The sequence below is a fragment of the Microtus oregoni genome, unplaced genomic scaffold (genome assembly GCF_018167655.1).
Source record: "Microtus oregoni isolate MIOR12 unplaced genomic scaffold, Mior012 000000F_ref0000247, whole genome shotgun sequence".
NCBI classification, from domain to species: Eukaryota; Metazoa; Chordata; class Mammalia; order Rodentia; family Cricetidae; genus Microtus; species Microtus oregoni.
The window spans coordinates 1,490,715-1,513,585 of record NW_024543059.1 but is presented as its reverse complement, the minus strand read 5'-3'; the positions used below and the strand labels follow the sequence as shown (position 1 = coordinate 1,513,585).

At 45.0% G+C, this 22,871-nt stretch overlaps 1 protein-coding gene across 3 annotated transcripts in view; it reads right to left on the bottom strand.

The window, feature by feature from the left end:
- LOC121451518 (UV radiation resistance-associated protein) overlaps positions 1 to 22,871 on the bottom strand; it is a 213,600-nt gene that overhangs the window by 147,108 nt on the left and 43,621 nt on the right. For all 3 annotated transcript variants that reach the window (XM_041657127.1, XM_041657107.1, XM_041657116.1), the window contains one exon: positions 16,782 to 16,864. In XM_041657127.1, coding sequence (XP_041513061.1) covers positions 16,782 to 16,864 — 83 coding nt within the window. The remainder of the gene's footprint in view (positions 1 to 16,781; positions 16,865 to 22,871) is intronic.

Sequence of the window (22,871 nt, the reverse complement as noted above, 5' to 3'; positions counted from 1 at the left end):
GAGAAACTGGCGTCAAGTTTTCCAGATAACCACCATAAGTCAAAACAGAAAGAGTTAAAGGCGGCTGCCGCTAAAGGGTAGAAATGGGGCAAAGTGGGGGAGGGCAGGACAGGAGTCTCCATCTTTTTATTTTAGAGTCTGATTTTTTAAAAATGGTATACTATGAGTCCACTTTAATTTTTAGGGGGCAGGAGGGTTGTTTACCATTGTCCCCAGGAAGTTCCTGAGACCACCTTGGGCCTCTTCACTGCCCTGTGTGTGCGGCTTGGCTGTGTGGAAGGCCGGCATCTCATCTACACAGGAGCCAGCACAACTGCCATAATCTCTGCTCAGGGGATGAACAACACACGAAGGCCGGTGACAAACTGCTCACACCCATCAATCTTGACTTAGATAGCGGTATCGAGAGATGGGAAAATTAGAAAACAGACCTCAACTTCATCTGTGCTGCAACAAATACAACTCACAAAAATTCATTTAGAAAAGAAACTTTTGATGAGAACCCACAAAAGTTTCAAAAGAAAAAAGTTGAAGGAAAACAGTGTCTTTCCCATTTGCTTCCTATCTGAGAGCCTGCACCACCTCCTCAGCAGAGTGCAGGGCTGTAGCATGCAGGCTGACCTGCAGATGCCGGCATGCATTTCGCCTTGAAGGGCTTGGGCACATACCGTGCCTTTGGCGGGGAGAGAACACCTTGCCTTGCCAGGGTATCTTTCAGACTAGTGAGTTTACTTATGTGTAAACGATGTTTCAAGTCTATTCAAATGACTCCACAAAGTAATTCCACATGACAACTTCTTTCTCCCATCAAAATCTACTTAAATTAAAAGGAAAACTGTGGCTGAAAAGCAGGCACTGAGAAGTCACGGTTTCCAAGGATACGGAACGGCTTCATGTTGAGGCTTCAAAACTGGCAAGCCTGACAGAGTGTGGGTGAAAGGATGTGTTCTGAGAGTAATTATGCCAGTCGCTTTGTCTGTGTTCTCTGTATAAACAGTTTCGTAACAATGGTTTATGACTCGAGGGATCGGTAAGCAAGAAATTTGCTTTCAGCCTTGGAAACGCATTGTCTGAAGTCAGCTATTCACCCGCTGCAGGGTTCAGCTCTGAAGCCCCAAGAAGTGTTAGGATCACACAGCTCACAGCTCTCTGATCAAATCAACAACAACCAACTGGAGCTGTGCTGCAGTCTGAGCAGATGCAAGGGCCTCACTAAGCACAGAGGGCACCTGACCTGTGCATCCCGGCAGAGGGCACCTGACCATGGGCCCTAATGGAATACGCTGGAGAAAGAAGAGAATGCCCTTAGCACAGAACACTATGTCTTTGCTTCCTGCTACCAAGAGCTTTGCTCCTCCAAGCGACCACTGTCGCCATGCCTCCCCTTGTGCTTACAGTAATGGAGTCAGTGGTCATGGACTGACACCTCTGAACCCCATAAACCAAAATAAATCTTCCTACCCTTCAACGGTTTCTCCCAGTTATTTGATCGCAGCAATGGAAAAACTAACACAGAAGATTAGTCCTGGGAGCAGGGACACCGCTGTGACTAAGCCCTGATCGCATCATGCTTTCAGCCTTTAGAACTGGTTCGCAGGAAAGGCTTAGGTAAGTGAGCAAGCACAGAGTGCTGCTGCAAGCAGAACTTTCAGGCTGGGATTTCACAGGGATTTCAGATGGGAACAGGACTCCTGGGAACTGAACTCGAGGACATTCAATATTATATTGTTAGAAGACCCTGGCTACATTTTTTCAGGGTATTGAGACTTTTAGGCTAAACTGAAGGGTAACAGACTAATAAGGCAACGGAAATATAGTCAGTTCATCATTCAGGTTTTGGCATTGAATGACTGCCAGATTTACTCAAGTTTATAGTGAGAACTGAGAGCAAAAAGCAGAGCAAAAGGATTTGAAAACCTTGCAGATTGCCGATAAAGAGAATTGGGACTGAGGAAGGTTAGGGCCACTGAAAAGAAGCCATATTGCATGTGGACATTAGGAAGAATGCCTTAACGACATGTGAGAATTTGACTAGATCCTGTAGACAGGATGAAACCATGTTAGCTAATTTGGAAAGACTCTGAAGGCTAGGAGCACTTAGCATATGCGAGGCCCTAGCTTTAATCCCCATAACCAAAAACTAAAACGACTCCACTTTGAATAGACTGTTGCCGTCATGAGGCCAGTTAGCCATCTAGAAATGGCTGTGTCCAGCCACCCAGGCACTGCTGCAGCCATGGTAAAAGGGGTCTAGGCTACTCTTCAAACTGGTAACCAACGCAGATTTCATCATTACATACCTCGCCATGTATCCATATAGAATAAGAGGCTAAGAAGCTCAGAGAGAGGCTTGCTTCTAGACTTCAGAGGAAGACCTAGGAGATCAGATGGAATGTGGCGGGCTGAGGAGTCCCAAGAGGGTGATGTGTGAAGCTGTAGGAGTGAAACTGAAGACACAACGGGTGCTAAGAAATCAGAGATGAGAGGGACATGGAACGTCAGCTGAGGAAGGCTGCAGGTAATGGTAAAGCCATTTTAAGAGCATGGCCTTGAGCACTGCAAGCCTTTGGGAATTCCTATCACATCACTGTGCCTCAGATGCTGGACATGAAGCTGCAGGATTCACTGACTGCCGTGCTGGCTGGCTATCCGCCTTGCTTTGGTCCAATCCTGCCTTGTCTTAATGTTTTCCTATCCTTCCATTCCAGGATGGGAACACTTACACCATGCCACTATATCCTGGATGCATGTGACTTGTCTTCTTATTTCACAACACATCATAGCTAATCATGATCACAAGTCACGAGGAAACTTTGGACTCAGAGCTTCCGAACAATGCAGAAACTATTAAAGATATAGGGGCCTTTGGAGATAAACTGATGCCTTTTGTGCTATGATATGGGTATGAGTCATTTGGAGGCAGAACACTATGATTTAAGGAGATGTTTGGGATGTACCTTGACAAGAGGAGGACCTGAGATCATCATGACTGTCAGTTTGATTCAATTTAGATGCTCCTACGGGATTAGTAAAGCAAACCTGGGTGTCCCGGAAGGAAGGCGTTTCCAGGAAGGATTAAGTGAGGGGGTACACACCCTAAACGTGGATGGCACTATGCCACAGGCTTCAGGTAGAGATAATGAAAGCCGCCTCCCCTACAACCTCCTCTTCCAGCCAGGATAAGGTGAAAAGCTTCCTCGACAGCTCCCACATCATGATGTGCCCTCCCGCAGGCCCCGGGTGATGCTGTACACAGTAGCTACAGCTGGAACTAGAACCAAAATACATTTTTCTCCCTCTGGCTACTTGTCTTTTGTCTACTTGTATTTTGTCATGGAAACAGAAAGACTAACACACCACTTGTAAAGTGATGCTTCCCCTCCTTCCTCTTCCTCAACAGGATAAAGCCCAAAGTAATAGAGCAAGCTGAGATCAAGAGTTAAATATAGGGCAAAGCAGGAGGCGCCATGAGGCTTAAGCCCACCTATTTACTTAGTCTCCTTCCAGAGTCCCACTGGCCAAATGTGCCCTGGGGTGGGTCCTCATAAAGCAGGGCTCTCTGCTCTTTTGCTTGGGGAGAGCTTCCTGAAACAAAATGGAAAGACTGATGGCAGGAACCTAATGAAACAATGTTGCTGAACCTAAGGAAACAATGCTGCCACCTAAGGAAACAATGTTGCTGAATCTAATGAGACAATGTTGCCGAACCTAATGAAACAATGTTGCTGAACCTAAGGAAACAATGTTGCCAAACCTAATGAAACAATGTTGCTGAACCTAATGAAACAATGTTGCTAAACCTAATGAAATAATGTTGCTAATGAAATCGATTTTCACATAACCTACAAGTATTCTTTTTTTAGATTACTGGACCCTAACCCTTGGGGGGGAAAAAGAGGGATAATTGGATGATGGGATAATAGCTTGGAGATGGAGGTGGCTTCCTCACATCTCTGCCATTTACCAGACTACTGGCTTCCTCCACTCCCTCAAAGCTCTCAGGGTTGTCAAAGAGCATAATATTTGACTGTGCCAGTTTCCTTGCTTGCTATTACCGACAGTCCTCCAGTGCCTATTCAGCACCTGGCTCTCCCTCCATACCTGCCATTACTCCTGGTGTTCTCTCCATCGTGGAGAGGACCATGCAGCATTTCTCCCTCCCTGACTCTTGACCTCCATGCAGTACAGTTCATCCATTTATTTGCATATTATAATCAAAAGACCTCCAGCCTCAATGTCATTCATCTCAACCTCTGGTCTTCATGTTCCCAGACACCTGCAGTATTCCAATCCACCATCTTGTCACCATCCATCAGTCCCAAAACTGCTCCTTTATTGTCCTCATTTCTCTCTCATTCAGCTCAGTTATAAACCACTTCTTCAGCCCATTCTTCTGGCCCCTGAACTCACGCCAGCAAGATATCAATTCTCTGGACCCACGTTAAATACCACAGGAAGAATACAGCCAACACACTGGATGACCGCTCCCTACATGCATGGCTGGCCCAAGCATGTTCCCTGGGCCATCCTGATCACAGGGAGTTAGAAATGCAAACCCTGAGGCTCTACCGCAGGCCTGTTGATTTGGAGACTGTAGGGACAAGGCACAGGAGCTTCATAGCCTGGTCCACAACTGAAGCCACCAGAGGGTAAAACTGGGAAATGTCTGGTCCAGCCATTCTACAATCCCAGACAGCTAGCTCCTTATCGGCTCCCATCCTCAAATGTTTACATCTCTTCCACCTGCCAGATGGCTCAACCAGAGGAGAAAGCATTCCTCCCCCATCACCAGACGTGACAAAGGATTCTATCACTGTCCCCATATTGGCTACTCCGTACTGTGACAGCACATGCCCAACCCCTTCCTGAGACCAAGCCACCACCCCAGCTGAGGTTGTGTGACTCTTTTGTCTCTGCAGTCTAGACATCTTCTCTGGGAAATGAATACGGCAAGCAGAAAGCACCCCTGTCCCCTCCTGTCACCAGGACCGGCACCACTTCCAGGGTCCTTTGGACAGAAGGAGTCTTTAGGCTCTCCACGTTCTCACTCCGGTCATGACACCAAAACTGTCCTAGGTCACCAGTACACTCCGAGGCGCTAAAGTCAGCCATATGCTCTCAGTCCTCACTCTATCCAATCAGCAACTACATTCAGTTGCTCACATGCTTCATTCTAACCAATCAGCAACCTGTATTCAGTTGGTCACATGCTTCATTTTATCCAACCTGCAACCAATAAATGCAACCTGCATTATTTGGTCACAGACTTCAAAACACTTAGTTTACTGATGCTTCGAGAACATGCCATTCTAGATTACCCCAACCTCATCAGCTCAGCTTTTCTGTTAAATGTGAGGATCCCTCAAACAGAACCTGGGGGCTTTGGTGGAGGTCCTCCAATTGGCTGGCCCCTCAGGCATGAGTTTTTCAGGGCAGTTTTCTCTTTGGGGCATGGAGAGTGGCGTTGGTCACGACACCAACAGCTGCTTCAGAGCAACCTCTGACTTACTTTCTTGGCCCTAAGATAATTAATAAATATTCATTTCCCAGGGAGTGGTTTAGGCTAGCTACATTAATACACTCATGGCCTAACTTATTTATTGTGCATCAACTGGTTTCTGAGATCAAATAAATATTACAATATATATGTAATATATATTATATAGTATATATAATATACAAATACATATGTGTTATTATATATTACAGTACATCCTATGTATTATATGTTAAATATATACATATATTACATTGCATATGTACATGTTATATATTACATAAAATATATATGTATATGTTTATATATAATAATATGTACATGTTACACATATAATTATATCTATATTAAAACAGCCTCATTGGTATCGCCACCTAGTGTATTATGAACACACTTTTTATTTCTTATAATGCCTATTCCACCAAGGCATCTTGAAGCATTAGTTTTTGTCATTAACACCACAGCCCACCTGGTTATTCAGGGCAAATACTTCTCCCTTAGTCCAGTTTCTATGCCATACACCTCCATCTAGTCTGCAAGTCTAGTTAGCTGCCTTGAAAAACATGTTGGCATCTGACGGCTTTCTTCATTTACCTGGCCTGCCACTAAGACACCCTCATCTCCTGCAGAGGTTACTCCAGTGCGTCTTCAGGGCCCTCTCTTCTCTGTGCCGCCACTTGCCGACTCACCGGGCCACAGTCATTTGCCTTTTCTTATCTTGTCCATATGTTTTATTTTGTGGTATTGGGATCAAACCCAGGGCCTCGAATATGCCACTACAGGCACTACCACTGAGCTACACCACCAGGTCAGGTATCATACTCTTTAAGTAATACAAATCATACTATTCTTTTACTCAACGGTTCTTGAACAAGCTTCATATTGCGCATGGGGGTTAGGGAATCTAAAACCCCATGGAAGATATGGTCTTTGCCAACTCTGTTCATTGTATTCAAGTAAGCTTGACCTCCTGACTGGAGTTGTTCTTGAAACAAACCAAACTCCTTCCCACCCCAGGGGCTTTGATACCTGTGATCTCTCCTCTCTGGAATGATCTTCCTCCAGATACCCATTGGCTTTCTGCCTTATCTTTTTTAAGTCTTTTTTGTTCAAATTGTTTTTTCTCAGTGCAGTACTCCTTGACCTGAAACACCTCACCCAACAATCTGCACGCCCCACCCTCTGCCCTGGTTTTGCTTCTCATCAGTGCCCACCAGGGGAAAAATAAAAACTACCCCAAAGTTGTTTGCTTGGTTCTTAATTTCCCACTGGAATGTAATCTCGGTGAAGACAGGCAGGATCTGGTACACCTCAGGCATCGGTATGTGCAGGCATAAGACTCACTCTCAGGGACACATACCTCTGCTGTAACTTTTGGCTTCCAAGTTGTATTCCTTCAGAAGGAGCTCAAAAAAAAAAAATCTACAAATGTGAGCAGTGGAGGAAGAAAGAAAGAAAATCAAACCATAAGCCTTTGGCTCTGGCCCAGTGCCACCGCTGATGGGTCAATTCCCAATTCTGGATCTCAATTTCCTGAGACCTAAAGATGAGAGGAGGAAGAGGGAGGTGAAGAGAGAGGGAGAGGAAAGACCGGGGAGGGAGAGGGACGGGGAGGGGGCCCTTTGTGCAGAATAAATAGCACAGAGCACGTGACTTCCCTGGAAGAGTGTTTGCTCAACAGATGTGTATTTTATTGTTATCTGATAACAACATTAATAAAGTTATTAATCAAATAAATACATAGAGACAGCAAGTATACCCCCCAAGTTGTTCCTTCTCCAGGCTAAATGTCCTCTATTCCAACTAGCCCTTAAAGGCTTTGGAGTGTAGCCATGATGCTGGCCACCTCCCCTGGCTTTTTATCATCAAAGTAAACCACCACTCTAGCGGATATTCCAATGTGATGTGATGAAGTTCAAACAGCCATTACCCCCCGATCTAGACAATACATTTTCACTAATGCACCGTAACACAGTCTTAGCTCCTTCTTCAGTGCTGCTGAGTCAAGTGCTTGGCTCCCACTGAAGTCTTCGTGAACTCGAGGCTCCAGATACCAGTTCCACTCTGAGGCTCAAATCGGACTCTGTCACTAGAATCAAATAATCTCAGGGAAAGAACACCAGTGCTAATGTGCGAACACCAGTTTTACCTCCACAGGGAATGCAAGGAGGAGGAGCTGGAGGCCAACCGGGGGAGGGCACCTGGGGATCACAGTATCAGATCACCCCACAGTGGCATGGAAGGACAAAAACACGCAACAACAAAACACAGGAAGACACATGGTCCCAGGGACGCTGTGGCATGTGCCAGCAAAGCCCACTTTGAAAGTTTCCTTGGCACCAAGGTTCGGGTGTACCACCAAAGACATTTCACTCAGGAGCACTGCTGGGAGGACTCAACAAGAGAGAGGTGTGTCAGGAGAACTAAAGGGAGAATTCAATAGGAAAGTCTTCGTTATCTGCCCTGCAGGCTGTCTGCGACTTCCTACCTGAATAACTTGGGACCCACATGTTAATAATAATAATAATAATAATAATAATAATAATAATAATAATAAATAGTAAGCAGAAACTAAAGAGATGGCCTAGCTTCTGCTCTTGCAGAAGACCTAGGTTTGGTTCCCAGCACCCACATGGCACCTCACAACAGTCTGTAACTCTAGTTCCAGGATTTCCGATGCCCTCGTCAGGCATCCTTGGGCAACCAGGTATGCACATGGTACACACACAGGCGTTCACACAAATTTAAAAACAAAAAACAAAAGATTTAAAAATAAAGGTACGCAAAAAATTTAGCACTGAATACTGTTCATATTCTTGCTCGGATACTACTTTCCTTCCTTGACCCCTCCATAGGCCTTTTGCGGGAAAAGAAAGAATTCTGATATGTCTAGAACATAAAACACTTAGAAATGATTACCAGCTTTCAATGAATGAAGAGACTGTTTGCTTGTTAGACCTGTTAATCTGTTCTCTAGCATCTAAGTCCCCGAAGTAGAACTTGGCTTCTCATGTTAATAGAGTGTTTCCAGCCATAAAGAGTCAATTGCAGGAACAAGGTTATTAGGAACTCACTGTCAACAGATAACACGTTAAGCTGATTTTCTTCAAAGGTGAAGCATTCACCTTTAGAACAAAAGGGTGGTAGCAAGGCCACTGTGATGTCCTGATGCGTACAGGAACTCTGATACATTCTCTTAATAAAACTGGATGTGAAATCAAGTCATGGGCGGGGTGGTGCTTAATGGTAACTGGTTATTTTCATTGGCACAGACGCGAGGTGAAATCACTAACCTTTGGAAAGCTGCCTTAGAACATGCCTGGCACAGCGAGGATGGTCTTACAAGGCAGCCGTGAGGGGTGTGATGGAGAAGCCTTAATTCGCAGCGACATCTTAAACAAAGTCGCCTCAGTCAAGTGACCCTGTGGACCCAAGCCCGGGCAGGCGCGCTGGGGCAGGCAGAGAGACAGAGAGTGTCTCGGGCAGAAGACTCTCCACGACTTAACTGCTCCCCAACGATGCTCTTCAGCTCTTCCCGCTGATCTTCATCTTCACTCACCACGTTAGTAACGTTTGGAAATTAACTTTTATGCTAAGCTAAGAAGCCTTCACAGGGCTTTGGAACGACTCATGATTAACCCTCTATGTTCCCACTTTCTATGAACATCCCATAGAGATCCTCTTGCCTCAGTTGCCTGCCTGCTGGCATTACAGGTGGACACTGCCATGGTCTCCAGGTCTCCTTTCACATCCTTTAAGGACAGTGTGCATCCAAGCAAACCAAGAGAGGACTTTCCTCAGAAAACAAGAAGCCACGCCTGGCAATGCACGTGTGTCAGGAAAAGGTTGGGAGGGGGATAAATAAGAAGATGAATGATTGGCTATAGTAACTGAGAATCAGATTTCCTTAAATTGTAGCTTTTTCCTAAAGTAGCAATATGCACACAAGAACAGAAATGAAAGTTATAGTTAAAATAGGTATATTTCATGCAAATGAGTGTCTATTTTATATAAAATAAAATACACAAAATTCTCTAACATAGTTAAGAGCAAATTTAATACAAAGGCAAATGATCACATGAAGAAAAACCACAAAATGTTACTGAAGAAATGAAATATGAGCGAAAGGGGCCTAGATAGACATAACTTAGATAGGAATACTAACACAAGAACGATAGTTCTCCCAAAGTTAATATGAAAATTTAATTAATCCAAAGTTTCCATTAAGGGAGCTGGAGAGATGGCTCAGCAGTTAAGAGCACCAACTGCTCTTCCAGAGGTCCTGAGCTCAGTTCCCAGCACCTGCATGTCAGCTCACAACTGCCTGTAACTCAGCCTCCGGGGGATCCAACACCCTCACACAGACACACATGCAGGCCAAACACCAGTACACATAAAGTAAAAAATAAATAATTAAAAGAAACCCCACTCCTAAGATTCTAACACACAGAAATAAAATATCTAAAACTACGAGTGTGTGTCTGTTATCTCTCTCTCTCTCTCTCTCTCTCTCTCTCTCTCTCTCTCTCAGCACTGTGCACACTGGCAGAGCAAACATTAACAAACCAGAATCAGGGCAAACCAGTAAATGTCTATCCAAGGTGGTGCGTGTTCCACTGTGCCCACTGGTGACCCTTACAGGCTCCGGGGGGTCATTCCAATCCAATGGTCACACAGATAATCCTGGTTATACTTTATAAAACAAAACAAAGTCACAAATGGGGGAAAGGGTCTGGGTAAGGGAAAGGAAGAGATCAGAGAACAAGGAAAAGCAGCCAGAAAGCACTCTATACAACAGGCACTGTCAAAGCACAAAGATAATTTTATTTTTTTATTTTTTGGTTTTTCAAGACAGAGTTTCTCTGTAGCTCTGGAGCCTGTCCTGGAACTCGCTCTGTAGACCAGGCTGGCCTTGAACTCACAGAGTTCAAGCCTGCCCTGCCTCCTGAGTGCTGGGATTAAAGGCGAAGGTGTGCACCACCACCGCCCACCTAAAAAAGCTGATTTTAAAAAACAAACAACAAACTAAAATAAAAAGACAAACTCACAGGGGAACTCCACTAAAACAGCACATCCATCTACAAAATTATACTTAAATATCTATTGTCTTAAGTAGTTGAGATGGTAGCTTAAAGTAACTCCGTAAATGTTTCAATTCTTGATCTTTGGGTTGCAAAAAAAAGTTTTATTTTAAGTACATGTAAAAATAAAGAAAGGGATAACAGTGGAATAAATGTGGTTCAGCTCCACCGGGATGATTTTTAAGTCGTTAAAGAATGAATCAGGGGAGTTTGCATATGCAGTGTGGAGTAAGAAAGCCAGGATGCAGAAGCAGTGCTACATACACTTTCCATTCCAATTTTGTAAATCGGTAATTAAAACCATATTCACACATGATTAAATGGCATGCACACAAAGAGCATGGGAAAAACACGGACAGCTAGAGACGAGACTGGGGCTGCTGACAGTGCCGGGTGACTAGAGATCAGACGGGTTCCGAGTCTGGGTGGTTTTCTGGCAAGGAATGGGAGAAGGGAGTTTAAAAGCCAAAGAGCAAAGGGGGATCACTTAAAATTACACTGATATTTATTAAAATCTTATTTCTACAATATGTGTTCCTTTAGGAATACACATACAAGCATAGAAAATCTGTATTATGTAGAGAGAAAAGGAAAAAAATGAAAAATAAAAGAAATATGTAATTAGACATAAATATAAATTGTGTTTTACCCGCGCTTGCATAGAATACCAAAACTTTATATTCTGACTGAGAATCTTTCTAAAACCTTATCCTGTACCTCTGCTCCCCAGTGTTCTTTTCCGCTGGTGACTTAGCAGCTATGGGGCCTGATGGGAAATGCACACATACTGGAACCTGGCCGATGGCTATCAAGCCGGCTTTAGCACTCAGCCAGGGACCTGGATAAGCCTTTCCACAGCGGCTCCCAACGCAGATGCCATTAGTACAATGCCTTGAGTCAAGGATACAGGATGGAGATGAGGGCGCTGAGGGAGGGAGGAAGCCCTCTGTCTTTCTGTGTCTGCCTCCCTAACGGCTGAAGTGGGGCCTCTCCCCGCCCCCATCCCTTTTCCATGATATTGTAAAGCAAGACTCTTTAAGAATCTTAATACAACCCCTCCAGTCTCCACCAGCTGACTTGACGTTAGCACAGAGACCCCGGAGAAGAGGCTCATCTCTGCCTTGGGCAGAGAAGCATGACTTTGACTGCATCGACTTTGTGGCATGTGGAGCTCTGAACTGTCTGTGGCTGTATTGCCCCCCAGAGACGACAGACTGATGAGAGAAAGGAAACGAGGCTTCCCCACCTAAAAGCTGAGAGTCACATCTGCATTTAAAGACCGACTCCTACGCTCTTGCCCCATGGTCTCTGAGATTATTCGCAGAATAACTTACTTCTATTAGACAGCTGGTCACTTCTGAAACAAAGTTTAGAGGTGAAAAGAGTTCCCCAAGGAGGGACGGGAACTTATCTCTAGAGGGCAAACGAAGGCCTTTCAGAAAACCATACAGAAAAGGGAAAGGTTACAAATCACGGATTTCTGAAAACTCATGGGATGGCACAGGGCAGAGAGAGGAGGGGCAGTGCGGCCCTGGGTCTGAGGAGACTTTCAACACTCGCCTTGGCCTCTGTAGCCTGGAGAGCCCGAGAGCCACTCAGGAGAAACAGCATTTACATCCGGGGATTGATGAAGGGTGAGGAACAAGGATAAGAAACTAGAATGACCTGGGGGAGGTGAAGTGCGTCGTGACAGGTGAGATACCATGTGACATGCTGGGAATGGGAAGGTCTGAGGGAGGCTGGTGAGGGAGACACGCAGATGGGAGGGGAATCAACCAAAACTGTGAATAAAAAATGTCATGATGAAACCTGCTAATCTGTATGCTGAGACAGCCTTCATATGTGATACCCGTGTGGCGGGGCTGATACAACGATCAATCGAACACAGAGCTCCCGGTGTGGGGCTGCTGAGGAGTGAAGGGCTACCTTGAACTCAGTACGTGCTCCATAAATGACAGATATTAATCACAGATGAGTGGGGCACTGGAAATAAGACAATTGTTCCAAGGAGGTGTGTTTTCAGTGGCCTTTGAACACCACAGTGAGTGTGAACTTCATCCTGCACATAATGGCTCAAAGTGACAGAACCGATGCGCCCGTTGACAGACGGCTCTGGCAGGACGTGGCAGGGACCGGCACTGAAGTAGCCGGGGACTGCAAAGCGGTAAGACAGACTGCTGGCAAAGCTGGGGTCTGAGCCCAGAACACCTGAGTCTGAAGAGAGGCTCTCACACGAACCAGCTCTGTGACCGTGAGTAAGCTACTAACTGCCTTGTGTTTCAACTTCCTCATCTATAAAACAGGCAAAAGAGCGAATTTTACTACATAAGCAACATCATATGGAAGAAGGGTTGGATCATCATCCTCGGTGCTGGGCCAGGCGAGGTGGTGCACACCTTTAACCCCAGCATACCTGGCCCGGTTCTCTTTAAGATGTATTTTACACCTGTGTGACTGAGCGTGTGCGTGCATGTGTGTGTGTGTGTGTGTGTGTGTGCGTGTGTGTGTGTGTGCGTGCGTGTGTGCGTGTGTATGTGTGTGTGCGTGTGTGTGTGTGTGTATGTGTGTGTGCGTGCGTGTGTGTGTGTGTGCGCACGTGCCTGTGCGCGTACCATGTGTGTAGGAGCCCATGAAGGTCAAAAGTGGACCTGGATTTCCTAGAACTGAGTTACAGAAGATGGTTGGCCATGAGCCACCTTGTGGGTGCCAGAAACAAAACCTGGGTCCTCTGCAAGAGCAGTAAGTGATCTTAACCACTGAGCCATCTCCAACCACAGCACTTTCAGTACCAGGGCCGGGCCGGGGACCACAGTCTCACCGCTGCTCTGCCTATATTAACCTGGGAAAGGCAGCACGTTTCCAAGGTGGAAGGACAAAGACTGAGTAGGCAGATAGGCTACCACACTACAATACAGTTCCCTCTAGAATGGGTGCAGGGATGGGGGTGAGGAAGTCACCGCAATCTTTTACCCTCAGAGAAGTGATTCTTCCCTGACTGCAGTATGTATCATCCCATGTCTATCCCAGACAGTACACCTCACCAGACCCCTCACCATAAATCCTCTCCTCTCTCATAACCATTCAGTAACTCATAACCACCACCAAAATACAACAAAGGCAACAACAGCAACAAATCCAGCGCCCCCATGCTCCTGAAACCAGAAAGGCTAGATTTAGACAATCGCTTATTTAACAGCATTTCATAACACCAATGTATATGCCACCAAAGCCCTCCTGCCCGTTTGCTCCCCCCAAATTGGAAAGTAAATGACATTTCAAATGTCAGTTAAAGAACAACATTGACACCTTGTGGTGAACATCCCAAAGCACGAAACACAAGCGCAAAGGGGCTAATTGTCTGTTTACTGGGAAACGGACCTTTCACCTCCAGAGTATTCCAACTGCCACACCCAGCACGGAAGGACTCTGGAAGACGCGGCTTCTCCTGCAGGGTCGTGTTAACTAGCCCAGGGTCTCCAGAGTGAGCACTGTAGCTGCTTTCCCACCAAACCATATGAAACTCCCATCACAAGAATGTAGTTTCGGTGCAAGCCCTGGTCTACGTGTTTCAAGGTCCTAACTCACCAAGACTCTCTAGTTTTCCATGACACTCAAAAGCAAATTTATAAAGAAACTATGCATCCTAGAAGCATAACAATATAGTGAAAGATAGATTTTTTTTTTTAATTTTGAGACAAGGTCTCACTATATAGTGCAGGCTGGCCTGAAGCTCACTATGTAGCCTCAACCGTGAAACCACCTTACCTCAGTGTTAGCAAGTGAGTCCTGCTACACCTCCCAGCCTGTACAATGAGATTATACTCCTAAAAGACAGAATCAGAAGACTCGCTCTGGAGCTAAGGGCTACTAACGAACACAGGCACTGTGGGTGTTGTTGTTGGAGAGAGAGTCTCAAGTAGCCCAGGCTGGCCTTGAATTTGACACGCGGCAGAAGATGATTATAAACTCCTGATCCATCTGCCTGCCCCTCCTAAGTGAGAGGATTACAGGCGCATACCACCGTGCCCAGCTGTGGCTATGTTTTCAAATTATAGACCAAGTAACAAACATGTTATAAATCAAGAAGAACCAGAAAGAGAAAATATATTTTTAAAAATATCCCATTCAGGAACAATGTTAACTGAGTAAAGAAAAGAACAAAGAAAAGCAGTCTGAGAGAGACGCCAGTTTCCCAGCAAGCATTCCACGTCTACCACAGCAAACAGCTACGGGGAGAGCAATGCTTTCAATAAAGCACTGGCTGCCCACTGCTGTCTGAAAGAACTTGTACAACGTTCAGGAACTGTGGTAAGTACAACTGAAGAGTTCCTGGATGCAGGGCGACTCACTCAGTTCAGGTGGGTAAGCTCAGAAAAGCTGGATCTTGGACCTGGAGAAGGGTTTGGTGGGTACAGGGGAGTCGTGAAGTCTGGGTGTAGCTAACAGCACCGCAACCAGGACTGGGGATGGACACAGAGGACCCAGGAGCTTACTGACCAACCAGCCCAGCAGAGGTGCAGGCTACAGTGAGAAACCCTGTCTGGAGCAAGCAAGTCAGGAGGGAAGTGACAAAGTAAAACCTCCAGTGCCTTCCTCTGCCCCGTGTGTGTGCATACCCATCCTGCACGCACACACACACACAACACACACGCACACTGTGATACACCACCACAACCCATGTACACATGAAAGTGAGCCTGTGTTGTTATGAAGCAATGAGTTGCCACAACCGTGATAGGAAACACCTGTAAATTATACACGCTACATACATAGCGTATACACTTAGTAACACACTTCCTCCATCACAAGAGCCAGAGAGGTTGAACGAGCTGGAGTCAACAGGGACGTCAGAGGTACCAGGGCTTGAACTCTGGACCTCGTGCATGGCAGGCGAGTGCTTTTCCACTGGGCTATCTATGCCTGAAGCCCCACTCACAGCACTCCCTGTGGTGTCCTATCTCTTTACTCCTGTTCTCTGCGATAACCTAGAGCTCTTGGCAGCCTTTAAGGTGCCCTTTTTCCCTGTCGCACTACGCCAAACGCCTCCCTTTCCTATGGTTTGGGATTTGCTTTTCTCCGGTAAGATCACACAGTCTCATCATACTTAGAAAGATATCTTTTTTTAAAAAGAAAATGCTCTCTTGCTATCATTTTACTGAGAAAAACAGGTCAGGAAATGTTAGCAGTTTATTGACATTTCAATCCTTTCTGGACACTCCATTAACACTCACGGTGTCCCCAATTCAACAGACTCAGAAAGATGTCTGGTCCATTGGTAAATCCTCTCTGTTTTGCTACATATCCTAAGCAGTCAAACTGAAGACAGCTCTCAGACACAAGTCAAACATCATCAAGCATACATGGTTGCCCTAGAGACATTGTCCCTTAAGAGTCACGTGACTAAGTTCTGTGTCATTGAACAGAAGACTCGAGGCTCACAAAAGAAGGCCCTTGCACGGTGTTTATAAAACAAGCGTGCATTCTTTGAGAACCCTTCTGGACTCTTCCACCAGGAAATCTATAGAGGATATGTAATGGTCTAAAATTTATGATGTGTTAGGTAAACATTAGAAAAAAAAACCCTACCCAAATCAAATTTCAACTACAGTCTTGAGTTGAGCTCGCAAGGGCCGAGTGTCACCGCTCACCATGCCCCTGGGAAATGTTCCTGATCATCTACCACATGTGAAGCAAAATTTTTCAATCTCCCAAAATTAATCCCAAACATTTTACATACAGACATCTGTATACATTCAGAGAGCCGAGGTATTTAAGCCTCTGACCCTAGATATCTCCAAAGCTCCTTCGGCTTGTCATACAGGATCCTTTTAAGACGACGAGCAAAGTCAACCGCCTAAGCCATGCCTAGGGCTGCTGGTGGCTTCTCCTGGGGAAGGGATGGTTGGTAAGTTCCTGACATGTCCTTACTCTGCAGCTTCTAGGACAGACCAGCAAGTACCACAGTCTCTGTTTTAAGATCCTCCAGCTTCCAACTGCTCTAACCCACTGCCCAGTGAGAGGAAATGGCTTTTCAAAGATTCTGCCTAGGAGATAAACCTAAGTCACCGGAGCTACAGAATTTATGGAACTTTCACTAAAAAATGCTAAGCCTGAGTAACGGCTTCTCGAGCTCCGACACACCCACCACAGACGCACAAAGGGGAGATCCATCCAAATCCTGGAGGCTCTAAGGAGTTTCTTACCGCAGCAGAGAGAAGACGTCGTAGGAATTGCGGACACAGTTCTGGTCCACCTGAAGGATGTTCTTCTGTACGTGGGTATGACCCTGAAAGACACAGTGAAGGAAGTAAACAGAAAGAAGCGAAACCTATGCACAGATCAACCACACTGGCCTTTGAACATGGCTTATGAACGACCGGGTCCACTTAAAATGTCAGAGACTTCGCAAAGTTTAGTGCAGTCTCTGTGGAGCTGCTGTCGAATCTTTCAGACAAGTGCATTCAGAATAATTTTCACTCACTGTGCTCACAGAAAGGAACAGTTCCAGCTGGGGATTGTGGTCAATTTCCCAGGGACAACTGGAGAGTCCTTCAGTACACTGCGTGACTGCCCAAGGGTGTGCTATTCTTTCCACGAGGCTGAGCCCCAACAGGACTCAAGTCCTACTCGCGAAGATAAGAAACAAGAGTTCCCATCCATGCCAGCATTGCGGTTTCTAACAAGGCAGGTGTCTCTGCTACTCAAGGAAGGCAGTATAAGCGGTAGGTAATAAGGACACAGGACACAGGGCTGTAGCTGTTGGTGCCCAGCAATGTGCGAAGCCCTGGGTTCCTTCAGCAGCCCCCATAAAAGAGAGGGAGTGGTATACGTGTAACCATCACTTGGGAGATAGAGGCTGGAGGATCAGAAGTTCAAGGTCATCCTTAGCTACGTAGCAGTTTGGGGCCAGCCTGAGCTTCCTGTGACCCTGACTCATAAGACATTCTGGACTCGAACTATCAGGATTCTATCTCAAGCCCTCGATACACCAGATCTGTGGCTGTCACCTAAATCTCAGTCGACTGTTTTCTCTGCATGTAACACAGAAATGACAGTAATACGAACCTCATAAATGTACAGGAAAGGTTAATATCCACAAAGTGAGAGACACGCAGCCAACACTAAGTAACTGCTATAATGAATACTGGCAAAGACGTGAGGGAAATGAGGGATGTGAGTTAGTGTAGCCACTATGGAATTCTAGGTGGAGGTTTCTAGAAAAAGTAAAAATTTGTAGGAATGCAAGAACTACCAAAAGTGACTTAAGACGAAAAAGAAAATCTAAGCAGACTTTTCACACATAAAGAAGGTAAATCAATAACCGTAAGACTAACAGGAGAAATAAATAAAAAGTTTAAAAGTGGGGATGTAGAAAACTTGACTAGTAATCCTAGAATTACTGAAATAAGAACGACAATAACAACAGCAATCCAGCTTCAAGTCTTAAGAGAAGAAAGGAGAGGGGAGGGCAAGGGGAGGAAGGAGAGATCACTGCAAAGCTCACATCAAAGCCAAACAAAGCATAAGAAAACCAAAGACTATTTATAAATATACACACTGCAATCCTCCACAAAATATTAGCAAAACTAATCTAGTGGCATATTAAGATGATTACTTCATGCACTCTGGCAAGTGTTTCTGGATATATCCCCAAAAGAAAGCAAGGATTTGAATCTAAGATTTGTGTATCTGTGGGCATAGTAGCCTTATTCACAATTGCCAATGAGTGGAAACAGCCCAACAGTCCACCGACAGAGGAAAAGACAAACAAAATGTGGGCTATTCATATACTTAGCCTTGAATGAGAGAGAGAAAAAAAAAAAATCAAGCACATGATCCAACCTAAGTTCTAGCCAGAACAATTAGGCAGAAAATACAAAGTATACCCAAATTGGACCAAAATAAAATGGAAAACATCTCCTGTTCTGGACGCTGTCAAGGCAGAAACAATACCGGATCCATCCGCAGACTCGATGCCTTTCTGTCAAAATCCCATCTGCCGTCTCTACAGACAGGGGAAAGCCAACTTTAGTTCACGTGGAATCAGAGGGAGCTGACAAATATGGAAAAGAGAACAAAGCAGACTCACATTTTCTGATTCCAAATGTACTGAAAGGCAACGGCAAGCAAACCGAGATGGTATAAGCAGAAGGGAGGCCAAAGGAAGGAAAGAAACAGAACTGAGAACGTAGAGATCAAACCCACGTATCTGTGACCGACTCTCACAGCGTATCTACAGCAAGGTGCCAGGGTATTCTGGGGGAAACAAGCTCTTCGTAAACAGTGTCGAAACAACTGGATGGTGAGGAACAAGAAGAAGACGCACCCACTCTAACAGCCAAGAGTAAAATTACCCCAAAATTAACTACAACCTTAATAATAAAGCTAGTGACCTTAAAACTAACAGAATCTTATCTATGGCAGCCAAAGCATGGCCCACAAAAGAAATAAATTGGAATTTACTAAAATTTAAAACTTTATATAGGACATTAACATAAGGAAAAAACAACCCAGAGAACAGTAGAAAAAATTTCAGATATAGTTAATTAAAAGTTTAATATCCAAAATTGGTTACAATTTAACAACAACAACAAAAAAAAAAAAACCAACTGAATGTTAAAGTGGGCAAAGAACTGGAGGACGGATTTCTACAAAGAAAAGATGCCAAAGGCCAACAGGCACACGAGGGACACTTGCTTGGCAGTACTGATTCTAGAGAAAAGCAAAGAAAACTACAGTGAAAGGCTACTTCAGCCACAGCAGGAGGCTCTCACGGTATAGTGTAGTGTAGTATAATAGCCACACAGGACGGCTATCACATAGTACAGTACACTATAGTATAGTATAGTAGCCACACAGGACGGCTATCACATAGTACAGTACACTATAGTATAGTATAGTAGTCACATAGGACGGCTATCACATAGTACAGTACACTATAGTATAGTATAGTAGCCACACAGGACGGCTATCACATAGTACAGTGCACTATAGTATAGTATAGTAGTCACATAGGACGGCTATCACATAGTACAGTACACTATAGTATAGTATAGTAGCCACATAGGACGGCTATCACATAGTACAGTACACTATAGTATAGTAGCCACATAGGACGGCTATCACATAGTACAGTACACTATAGTATAGTAGCCACACAGGACGGCTATCACATAGTACAGTACACTATAGTATAGTATAGTAGCCACATAGGACGGCTATCACATAGTACAGTACACTATAGTATAGTAGCCACATAGGACGGCTATCACATAGCACAGTACACTATAGTATAGTATAGTAGCCACACAGGACAGCTATCACATAGTACAGTACACTATAGTATAGTATAGTAGCCACATAGGATGGCTAATACATGATATATAGTATAGTATATACTATAATTAGTATAATAATAATCAACAGCTTATGTTGACAAGAGCAGAAAAATCAGAACCCTTACAGACCAATGTTGTTGCCATGGAAAACAAAAATTCAGAGATGCCTCAAAAAGTTAAAGCCTAGAATTAGAGGATACCAACACAACACCTTTACTCCCAAGATCTGACCTAAGAAAACGGAACATGGGCACTCGAACAAGGATTAACCCTCAAATGTTATGACAGCATCAACAGTCAAAAGACAGAACAACACAAAGGCTCATCCAGGCCTAAAGAATAAAATTAGTGTGGTTCATCCTCAGAAAAATTAACTGCTGTTATATGTAATATGAAAATAACATACATTATATGCAAATATAAAAACACTAAATGAAAGATGCTAGACACTAAAGTTACACACTGTCTGTAACTGTAAAATGAGACAACTCCTGGAAATATGGATGAAACATGAACACTTGTGAACACATGCATGAGCGGAGAGTCCCGTTCCACAGTCAGCTCTGCCGCTTGAATGTTGCTGTGGGAAACATTCGCATCTGTCGCAGCCCAGCGACTAGGAGCTATTCTTAGCCCCACTTTAGAGCTGAGGAAACTGAGACACAGGAGGATTAAGGGGAAGAGCCACGCAGTCTGGCTCGCGGCCCCTGCTCTTAAGGGGCTAAACTTGATGATCTCCCAGACCTTTTCCGATTCTAAAATTCTCGGTCTGTGTACACTTAAAGCAGCTTAAGGACATTGTGAAGCCCTTTGGTTTCAGCCCACACTTAGCAATTAACATTCCTCCAATGCGCTAAGAGCCTCACTCTGAACAACATCTAACCGGACCAGCTGTGCGATCCTCCTGGCTCCTGGGAGGGTTTTACTGGACAGGAATGGTTCATTGGTATCTGGTTATCTGTGGGAGATACTGTCAAGTGCCAAAGAGCCCAGGGAAGATTTGCATGCCACTCAAAACTCTTCTGAAACCAGGCTTAAGGGTGGTTTTTCCACAGAGGGAATTGCTGTCGGCCTGGTGAGGGCCTGGTAATGTTAGGGAAACAGACAATTCTACATCTCCAGCGAGCAGAGAGCCCAGCAAACCAGGTGTATTTCTAGACTAGCCGTCGGCAAACTTCTTCCATAAAGGGTCAGAGGGTATTTTTGAATCTGGGAATACAGCGAAGTGGTAAATGAGGCCCTGAGTTTGATCCTCAGCGCTGAGGCAGGGGGTTGAGGAGGATGACTAAAACTCAGATAGTTTTCAGCTTTGTGCAGACACCGTCTCTTCATTCTCTCCTCCTGCAAATTCTTGACAATGTAAAAACAAATCATTGCTGGTTACAGACCACGTAAAATATATGCTCTCCTGGCAAGGGCACCTTGAAAAACACTGGGACATTTTATCTCTCCTTAGCATCCTTACAACTACAAAAGCAATACAGGAATAACTGACTTGCTGAGCATAGCAGCACACACCTTTAATCCCAGCACCTGAGCAGGTGAATCTCTGTGAGTTCAAGGCCAGCCGGGTCTAAACAGTAAGTTCCAGGACAGCTAGTGCTAAGTAATAAACACTGTCTCGAAAAAAAAAATTAAATAGGTAGATTAAAAAAAAAAGAAAAAATTCACTTGGTAGAATAACTACTTGTAAAGCCAATCAGGTTGCACATTTATTCATTTCCTTTACTAAACACCTACTAGACAAAGATTATTAGGCTTGTTTCTCACCACCCTCAGAAAGTACATATGCCAGTTATAGGCCCAAGTGAAATGAATAAATACAGGGGTCATAAGACTAACTTAAGGCCAAAAGGAGCCACACAGGCATTCTGAAGTGTCGAGGATCCCATCAAGCAAGCACAGAACAGAGGCTGTGGGGGTGGCTGTATTTGGGGTCGGTTAAATGGTCCTCAGAAGCTGATGGCAGGGAAGGGAAGCCCCACCCGGGCTGACAGTGGGAATCACAAGCTGCATCCAGGGAAAATCTGTCCGGCTTCAGCAACACGGAAACTGTTTGGGACCCTAAAGATGAAGCCAGTGGGCAACACGGCTGAGCGAGGAGTGGGGAGTCCTGATCCCAGGCCAGAAACGAGACAACCGACGGGCAGCAAGGCTCAGGAGGGTCTCCAAGACGCCGTGTGACTGTCAGAGCTGCATAGAGAGAAGGTTACTCTAATGTGATGACCCGGGGGAAGCGGAATGCCCAGCTACCAGCTAGTTGGCTATTATAAAAGTCCAGGGGGCCAGGGAGATGGCTCAGAAAGTAACATGGAGAGTGGGGAAGATACTTGACCTCTGCCGAGATAGATGCGGTTTTTCTCAGTTTAAACTTGACTAGCACTTGAAAGTACATTAGTGTCCATGTATAGGTACTGTAGACTCAGCATGAAGTCAGTGTTCACATACAGGTACTGTAGACTCAGCATGTAGTCAGTGTCCATGTATAGGTACTGTAGACTCAGCATGTAGTTAGTGTCCATGTATAGGTACTGTAGACTCAGCATGTAGTTAGTATCCATGTATACGTACTGTAGACTCAGCATGTAGCGATTTTAGGAGTAGGCATGTTTGTATACAAACACAAATGTGTACATATGCCACACAGAGACAAACAAAAATACACACATTCCATATGTATTGTGAATTCTGACCCCAATAGCGGCAACAGTGAAAGGGTGGGGAGGGAGAGGGCAGGAGAGGGGAGCCTTCTCTGCTCTCAGAAGCTGGGGTGGAGCACAACGGGGGAAATCAGATCAGAGAAGGGGAAATGTGCACACAGGGGAGAAGACCTGATTGAATCGAAACCACCAAAGAACCTGACCAAAATCCAGCTGGCCAGAAAGGGACACTTGGGCAAGACTTGGGCAGGATAAAACAGGCTGGAGTTGAGCTCCTAGCACCAGGTCAGGGGCT